The sequence below is a fragment of the Salvia hispanica genome, chromosome 2, assembly GCF_029641045.1.
Source record: "Salvia hispanica isolate PSC_SH4W2 chromosome 2, Shi_PSC_v1, whole genome shotgun sequence".
Taxonomy (NCBI): domain Eukaryota; kingdom Viridiplantae; phylum Streptophyta; class Magnoliopsida; order Lamiales; family Lamiaceae; genus Salvia; species Salvia hispanica.
In genome coordinates this window covers 44,670,337-44,679,832 of record NC_142693.1, presented here as the reverse complement: position 1 = coordinate 44,679,832, position 9,496 = coordinate 44,670,337, and the positions used below count along the sequence as shown (strand labels likewise).

The following is a 9,496-nucleotide window of genomic DNA, read 5'->3' as shown; positions in this document are numbered from 1 at the left end:
CCATTTCTCCAAGGCACGGGTTTTAAGAAAGTTTTGGAGTGTGTAATAAATGGTGTGTGATAGTGGAATTTGGGACCCACCTCAATTGTGTTAAAATATTTTCTTCCATGTTGGAAGTTTTATTGGTATGAGATGAAGGTGCCAAATTTGGCTTATTCTACCAAAACTAAAGAAGCTGCCAAATTTTTTTTTTGGAATTTTTATGTCTTGAGTTTCACGGACAGAAAGAAAGAAAGAAAAACTGAATTTAAAAATTACACAAACATTAACAAAATGCTTTCAAATGCTAATTCATCACATTCATTTCAAATCTGTTCAAAATACACTTCCAAAAGTGCTAAAAATACGAGGAGGGAACTGAAATGTTCAAATTTCTCTCTACAAAAAGTTTGAGGGAAATTTGAATTCCAAAAAGTACAACTCCAAACATCAGCTATAAATACACCACCTACACTCATTTAAGACACTCTTACCAACCCCAAAATCTGAGAAACTCCAAAAAAAACTCCCTTAGTTTATGTAAATTTAAATCCCTCAGAGAAATTTCATCATAGGGATGGACAATGGGCAGAGGCAAACCAAACACTTGAACAGCAACATCAAGAACAATGTGGTGCAGTTTCTACTCAAGCACAGCCATGATGGAGTACTTGCAAGAGGGGCTGTAATGGAGGCAGCAGAGACATTTGAGGTCAGTAGGAAGACCGTGTACAGGCTATGGAAGGCAGCCAAGGAGCAGATGCAAAGGGGAGAACCTGCAAGCATGGAAGGAAAGATTAAAGGATACACACATGCTGACATATTACAACTTGATGAAGAAAAGGTTAGAAACTTATCTATTCTTGAGAGAGCTTCATTGAGAACAATGGCTGTCAAATTGAATGTTAGCAATAGCACAGTAGGTGTATGGGTGAAGCAAGGTAAATTAAGGCCACATACGAATGCAATCAAACCTGCCCTCACCAATATGAATAAGCTAGCAAGAGTTAGATGGAGTCTTAGTCAACTTCAGCCACAAATTACTCAAGGTAGAGTTCAATATCAGAGCATGCACAATGTAGTGCATATAGATGAAAAATGGTTCTATATGACCAAGGCATCAGACAGGTACTACCTTTTGCCGGATGAGGATGAGCCATATAGATCATGCAAATCCAAGAGATTCATCACCAAAGTTATGTTTATGTGTGCTGTCAGTAGACCACATTTTGGTATGGATGGGCAGGCAACTTATGATGGTAAGGTGGGAATATTTCCCTTCACTGAAGTACTGCCAGCACAGAGGAAGTCAAAGAACAGGCCCAGAGGGACCATGGAAACCAAGCCATTACATTCAGTCACAAAGGAAGTGATGAGAGACTGTCTTATCAACAAGGTATGCAACTTTTTCCATTCAATCAGATCTTAAAAACTCAACAAAGATCATCATTTAGCTATGTTATTGTTATTCATGCCAGATTATACCTGCAATTAAGGCCAAGTGGCCAATTTGGGCAAGCAAAGACATCTACATTCAGCAAGATAATGCAACCCCACATATAACAGCTATGGATCCAGAATTTCAGGTTGTTGCCAACTCAGATGAATTTAAAATCGAACTGATTTGTCAACCACCTAATTCCCCTGACACTAACATCTTAGACTTGGGATTTTTTAGAGCAATTCAGTCACTGCAGTATGAGAAACCATGCAGCACTGTGGATGAACTTGTGGGGAATGTGTGTAGCTCTTTTGCAGAGCTTTCACCACAAACTCTCAATAAAGTTTTCCTAAGCTTGCAGGCTTGCCTCACTGAAATCCTACAGTGCAGGGTTGGAAATGGCTACAAAGTTCCTCACATCAACAAGGATAGGCTACAAAGAACTGTTGGATTGCCTAAAGTGCTGGAAGTGGAGGAGGATCTTGTGAGAGAGGTGCTGCATTACTTACAAATGCCAGAGAACAATGATGGGTCAATGTATGATATTGGCCCTCTGTCAAATGCATTTGGCTTCTAAGTAAGCCAAAGTGATGGTTATGAAATAGGGTGGACTGATCTTTTTGGTGTGTTGGTCAGGCCATAGTGTTTATGGAATAGGGTAGTCTGATTTTTTTGGTGTGTTGGTCAGCCCCTATTATTATTTGGGTTAGGGTCTGATGTTTTTGTTTTTTTGGTGTATAGAAATAGTGCAAATCTAATGTGATGCAAATATGCAGGATGATGCTATAAGACCCTCAGAAAAATTTCATCATAGGGAATGGACACAAGCCTCCAAACCTAATCAAGGGGTGGCTTTTCACACAATATAAGCACCACAATTCACCACAGCACCACCCAACAACAAATTGCAGCAAGTATAGCAACAATAAACCATCATAAACATCCCTCAGAAAATTTTCAGCATAGGGAACCAATAAAAGCCTCCAAACCTAATCAAGGGGTGGCTTTTCACACAATATAAGCACCACAATTCACCACAGCACCACCCAACAACAAATTGCAGCAAGTATAGCAACAATAAACCATCATAAACATCCCTCAGAAAATTTTCAGCATAGGGAACCAATAAAAGCCTCCTAACCTAATCAAGGGGTGGCTTTTCACACAATATAAGCACCACAATTCACCACAACACCACCCAACAACAAATTGCAGCAAGTATAGCAACAATAAACCATCATAAACATCCCTCAGAAAATTTTCAGCATAGGGAACCAATAAAAGCCTCCAAACCTAATCAAGGGGTGGCTTTTCACACAATATAAGCACCACAAATCACCACAGCACCACCCAACAACAAACTGCAGCAAGTATAGCAACAATAAACCATCATAAACATCCCTCAGAAAATTTTCAGCATAGGGAACCAATAAAAGCCTCCAAACCTAATCAAGGGGTGGCTTTTCACACAATATAAGCACCACAATTCACCACAGCACCACCCAATAACAAATTGCAGCAAGTATAGCAACAATAAACCATCATAAACATCCCTCAGAGCCATTCAGCATACAAATAAGCACCACAATTGGATTAATCAGCCAAACATCAGAAATTTCAGCATATAGCAGTAGAATGCACAAATTCCAGCAACCCACAACAAATTCCAGAGCGACCATCAGTCAAACATTACTAATTCCAACATATAGGGCAAGATTAAGCCTCCTAACCCAAAAGGGGGTGGCTAAATCAACACAAAAAAATACTGTAACCTTAAATACAGACCAAGTCAGAATCTCCGAACCCTAGATAGGGGGTGATTCTTACAAAACTCACAATATTAGAGGAGATCTTTCATGCCGGGCAAGAGAATCAGGAGGAACTCCTTGAACCACTCCTCTTCCTCAACAGGACGCCGCCGCCTCTTCACCCGCGGAGTTTCAGGTACCACAGTGGAGTCGGGACTCTCATAACCCGGCGTATCAGGGACGATAAGCTCCGAATCGAGCATGGTCTCCGGCGTATCAGGGACGATAAGCTCCGAATCGAGTATAGCTTCCAGATCTGGGGTTTCAAGGAACATAGAGGGCTGAGAATCGGTCCACGGAGGGACTTCCACCATCGGCGTTTCAGGAACTACGGTGGACATCGAATCGGCCGAATCTAGCCCATAGATGGGGGATAGGGTTTCAGAGGGTACATAATCTATTTAGGCTAGAGTGGGGAAGAGGAGGAGGCGGCGATTGGGAGGAGGAAGAGGAGGCGGCGTCGAATTAGGGTTTCAACAGAGCGAATTTTGGTGAGCGAGAGAGAGAGGGAGAGTTGTGTTGATGTTAGTGAGCGAGAGAGTGAGAATTTTGGTGAGTGAGAGAGTGAGTATTGGTGATTTTAGGGATAGATAGAGTGAGAGAGATAAGTTAATTTTGGGGGAGGTGGTGTTTTTTAATGGCAATGTAGTAAATTATTGAGAATTGGGAGGGTAATTAAATTGTCCAAATATAGTAAGTAGAACCGGGACTCCTATTGCCGGACGGACAAAAACGGAAAAACGAGACTTCTATTGCTGGACGGAGGGAGTAATATCCTTGTCTTTCCAAGATAAACGAGTCATATTCTTTTTTGAAATGTCTAACTATAAATGAGACATTTCCTTATTTAGCAAAAAATAATAATTCTTCTTACTTTATTCTCCACCTACTTTACTTCTCTCTAAACTTTTAAATATTAATTTCTTAAATCTCGTGTCCATGATAAATATTTCAAATGGAAGAGTTAAAATAGACCACTTATTTTAGTGTCTCAACTTCTGCATGCCAATAAAAGATTCATTAACACATGATAGCTTTCTGAATGACTTAATAATAGAATCTCAACTTTTATAGTGTAACTATTTTGTAATAAAAGTTTGATTAGCAAATGAATAGAATTGTACGATGCATTTGATCTAAGATCTTCAGCCTCGAACGGTAATTGTGTTACCACTATATCAATTCACGCACATAATTATTCTACAATAATTATATCATTTTTTTTATAATAAAAATCAATTTATCTAATATGTATTCTTTTTTAATTCATAATTATTCTACAATAATTATGTCATTTTATTTTATAATAAAAATCAACATATCTAATATATTTTTTTAAATCTCTATTTTTTTTCTCTATCAACATTTATCTACTATACTCAAATCACCAACTTTCTTCTCGCTAACACTCCTCCCTTAATGTCGGTGCCAAAAAATGGAAATGCTATCATTGTCTTGTTTTCACGCAACAGTAGATAGAGAAAAAATTAATGGGCTATTGAGATAAGCAAAAAAGACTATTTTTATAACAAAAAATAATGACCCAAAAAAAGAACCCCATTATTTATGGGGTTGGGCCCGTCCTAATTGAGAATCTATGAGAATAAAAAGACGTGAAGAAAGTCAAGTATAGCAAAAATGGATTTGGATGTTCATGTGTAATAAGGAGAACGATATCTAACAACAATACAAAAAAGTTTAGAAAATGAAGATTCTTTGGTGAAGAGTGATTCAGTTGAGTTTGAGAGATGATGTGCGCAAGCTCTCCAAGACCTGTCGAATTTGGTCCGATATATTGGTATAAAGTGATCTCTGTGCAGCCTCATCCAATCCACACATGGTCTTGGGCCATCCAGAGTGAGAGAATGATAAATCCCTCGACGTTTCTACCGCCTCTTGCTTCAGTTTCGGGACATCAAACACAATTGGCTCGCCTACATGTATCCGAACATCCTTGTTGCACAAAGGGAAAGGTGGCCTTCTGCCAAACATATAATTCTCAGGCATAACCTGCAGAACGCTACATTCGTTAGTTAACTTCATAAAGGAAGTAGTGAATCGTGGTTGCAGATTTCTGGAACAGCTACTACCATAAACAACAGATATAACTGTAACAGTGTGATCAACTTTTAAAGTATTGCCAAACTCTTCCCAAAATTATTTTTAATAGACAACTATGAGAATTTACTTGAAATCACAGTAATTGGCCTAACCCAAGCCCTTAATTTGCTCAATAAACTTCTTCATAGAGAGAAGAAGACCCAATAAGTGTCAAAACCCAAATAAGCTCAAAGTGATCTTCGCAAACAGTCCAGGAAAGTTGTACATAGTATAGGTTGGTAACTTGCTCAATGCTCATGACTTCTACATATATTAAAAATCATTACTCAATCTGCCTAGATCACCAAGCACGAGAAAAAGCAAGATCAAAATTGGCTAACCTTCTATGGTAGTACATCATATTAAATTGATGACAGAAGGAATACCTGTTCAAAACCCTGATGAACTATTGGCAAAACTATCGGAGTGACGGGGGCACGAACAATGAGACTGGCGGTTCCCCACTTCAACCTTCGTATAGGTGCATCTTCTTGATACACTTTTCCTTCTGGAAATGTATGCAACTGTTCATTTGGCATAAAAGTAAAAACAGATTCTTCAGAGCAACTGCATTTTTTCTATATGTGGGAAACATATAATTTTCTAATCATAGCATAGGATCATGGTATTGACAACACAATCATAATTAGTTGTTTGGGTTTACATAGGACAGTTTTCTTAAAATCTATATTCACCAAACAACATAAAAAATGCATGAGAAACGTCTACTCTAAATCACAAGCTTTGATAGTAGTTTATCCTGGTAGTTATCTACATATTGTCATAGTTATTGTGTTCCAAGGTCATGAAACATTTAGTACATAGAATTTTTTTCTGAGCAGATATGGGATTGCAAATAGAAACTATATAATTGAGCATCAATATTTATTAGTATATCAAATGAGTCTTTAATTGATAGTGGCTTAAAATAGTTATCTGGTTGCAGAATCAGACAAAACATGTGCTATCTTCTAGTGTAAGATCCTCAAAACATGTGAAACCACAACAGATAATTGATATAATCTAGCATTGCTATTTACACCATCGAATGGGTGTTTGACTGAAGAAAAAACTCTTAAGGACGGTCACTTAAAATTTGGTAGTTCGGAAAAGACGCAAAGTTAACAAACATAAATGGTTTTAAACACACTAGCCAATAGGTAATGTGAGACAGAAATGAATGCCTTTCCCGAATAGCAAATGGCCACATCAAAGTTTCAAATCTGTGTATTACAGAGGTGAAGAGTAAAATCACAAAACGTTCAAAAAATGTAGTACTAATAAAATTGATAGGAGTGGTAATTCCTACCAATATACACACAGGCTAAGAAGAAACACACGAGCGCACCACATTCTTCCAAAATTTAAAAATAAGTAAGACAAAGGAAAATACCCAAGCTCCATCAGCCAAGCGATCAAGTGCCTCATTCATGTGCTCCTGATAGATTCCACCACCTCTTCTTATAGGAATACATTTCCCTGTTAATTCCACACTCATTGTAACTTCAAGTAACTGTTATTTTAGAAAAGTAGTTTATAACTAGATAAACAAACAAGCAGTATTAAATACTACCTCCGTCCCCCAAAATTTGCTACACTTTTACCCGACACGGGTTTTAAGAAATGTAATGGAAAGTGAGTTGAAAAAGTTGGTGTGATGTGGGTCCTACTTTTAAAGTATTAGTTTTATAATAAAATGTGAGTAGGAATGAGTTAGTGGAATATGGGGTCCACTACCAAAAATGGTAAAAGTGAAGTGTATCAAATTTTCAGAGACGGACCGAAATAGTAAACTGTATCAAATTTTCAGGGACAGAGGTAGTAACTATTAGCAGCATTACTCAAAGATCAAGCAAGTGACCACAATGTAACTCTAATCCCAGTGATGAAGTTTTGCAAAAGGCTAAAGTTAACATAAACGCATTAGATGATTTAAACGGTTACTCTGTTGTGTTTCAAGATCACATATAATCATATATCCATTGAATACAACACTAAAGAAGTTATGCAGAACATATATGAACTAAGTAATGGAATAAAACATACCAAGTCGAAAACAATATGAATAGAGTGGGTTTTTGAAGCATATATCTTCAGCTGCAAGTACCCATCTCCCTAACTCAACATCCGTTATAGGAAAACCCTTGAATCCCCACAATACTGGGTCATCCAACCTGAACCACAAATTATTCAGCTAAAACAATAAAATGCAATTGCAAAATTCACCATTACCCAATGAATAAAAACAAACAAATAAAAATCTTTTCCAATCTCATGGAAATCCCCTATAATTAATCACCATTCTCCGATTAACTTCCACAAAATCCGAAATCAGTACAAAATCAAGACGATGAATTACATGAGAGGATGACTGACGTGGACATGTGATTGCTGACAGTGATAAGGGGGACGCCAGAGGGGCGGTGCCGGACAAGGCGGAGGAGGGTTTCGGCGTTGTAAACGGTGGTGGTGTTTAGCAGATTGGCCACAGCCTTGGCGAATGCTCCCACCGCCATGAAAATCATTTTGCGAGGAACTCCACGGAGGTGATCTCTTCTCGCCGCCCACTCCATACCCTGTTGATTCCGATTTCCGATGCGACCTCAAACTAAAACCACAGATAAAGAGTTATGGGTTTAATCCATCGGTCCAGATTTCCAAAATTCCATATTTTAAAGTGTAAAGGTCAATTTTGGTTCTAAATATATGCTCAAAATACGAATTTGGTCCAAAAATATTCACTTTATGAAAAACGGGTCCATAACATACGAAAACATTGTAGGTTTGGTCCTAAACATACGAAAACGCTGCCGGTTTGGTCCTTTTTTTGACGATTCCGTCAATTTTCTGACGGTCATCTGTGAATTAACAAAATTTTGACCAGATTAGTAATTAATTAAAATAAAATAAAACAAAATTAAAATTTAAAAATAAAATCTCTCTCACATCTCTCTTCCTCACCCCCTCGCCGGCAATACCCAATTCATCACTCTCCCTCATCAATTCTAAAATTTGAGATTTGTAGTTGTAGGCCTAAACCATTAATTCCATCAAATTGCTTCGAATCTCCGACTCTAGTTGTTGATTCGTCAATAGCGTTTCAACGATTTCCACATCCTTCCCCATGATGCAAGGATTCGATAATCCATTCTACGAATTCAGCGGCTCACCCAAACACCTCGCCACCTCCTTCATCGACAGCCTCCTCTCTCTGCACGACCTCACACACTTCGCCGACACCATATTCCTCACTCTCGCATCCCTGGGCGCCGGAACCCTAGGATCGTACTCGCTCATGAATTTCTGCTTTCTTATCAGCGGAATCGCCCAATCCACCACCAACGGCGGCGAATTCACCATATCTAGCTCTGGCGGTCTGGAGAGCTAATCGGAGGTGGCGGGGCCAGGTTGGGGGGCGAGGATTGGTGTGGAGGAAGTTGTACAAAGTACCATTACTCATGAATTCGACTAGGAGGCGGCTGTCGTGGGAGTTGGTGGAGAAGTCGAGGAGGTTAACGAGGGAGGGGCTGTAGAGGGAGGAGAGGATGTCGATCTCATTGTCGAGGTCGTTTGCAGAGGGCTTGTTGGAGTCGGAGAAGTTGGCGGTGGCTAATTGGAGGTCTTTGTAGGTAAATGATTATTCTCAAAGAATTCTTGGGTCAGGTAAAATAGGAACAAAATTTTATCCGTGCACTGACCTAGGGGATCTTGAGAATACTCATCTGCAGGTGTAAATAGTTTAATCGCTTATTCTAAAAAAAAAAAAAATCAAAACAAAGAAAAAAATTAATCTTCCAAAAATATTTTCGAAACACCAAGCTCCTTAGGAAAATTGTTTTGTCATTCATAATCCTCGACCTGGTACTTTGGTGTTTCAACTTTATTTTTGTGTGGTATTGAGAATTGCATAGGGGAGACAAAATCTTGAAGCAAAACTTTTGGAGGGAAATTGGTTGCTTTTCAAATTTCAAAATCCGCCTCTTGAGGAGGCGTACAGTTGCTTACATCACCCTATAACCGTTCGCATGCCTTATATAAAAAAATTAAAAAAAATATAGTTTTCTTTTTCATTTCAAATCGAAATTCCAACCGACATTCTCTATCTCATCTCTCCCAAATACTCTCTCGCAATACCCAATTTCTCTCAAACCCTAACCCACGTTTTACC

The 9,496-nt window shown here is 38.6% G+C and overlaps 2 protein-coding genes across 2 annotated transcripts; one reads left to right on the top strand and one right to left on the bottom strand.

The window, feature by feature from the left end:
• Positions 1–614: 614 nt before the first annotated feature.
• Positions 615–1,997, top strand: LOC125195984 (uncharacterized). The gene is made up of 2 exons (XM_048094305.2): positions 615–1,375; positions 1,458–1,997. Exons 1-2 carry the CDS (start codon positions 668–670, stop codon positions 1,995–1,997), a joined length of 1,248 nt encoding a protein of 415 aa, XP_047950262.2. The 5' UTR covers positions 615–667.
• A 2,735-nt stretch (positions 1,998–4,732) lies between these two features.
• LOC125208635 (Phospholipid/glycerol acyltransferase family protein) lies at positions 4,733–7,974 on the bottom strand. The gene is made up of 5 exons (XM_048108290.2): positions 7,705–7,974; positions 7,375–7,502; positions 6,722–6,807; positions 5,715–5,852; positions 4,733–5,238 (listed from the first exon to the last, which is right to left on the bottom strand). Exons 1-5 carry the CDS (start codon positions 7,899–7,901, stop codon positions 4,960–4,962), a joined length of 828 nt encoding a protein of 275 aa, XP_047964247.1. The 5' UTR covers positions 7,902–7,974; the 3' UTR covers positions 4,733–4,959.
• Positions 7,975–9,496: the final 1,522 nt, after the last annotated feature.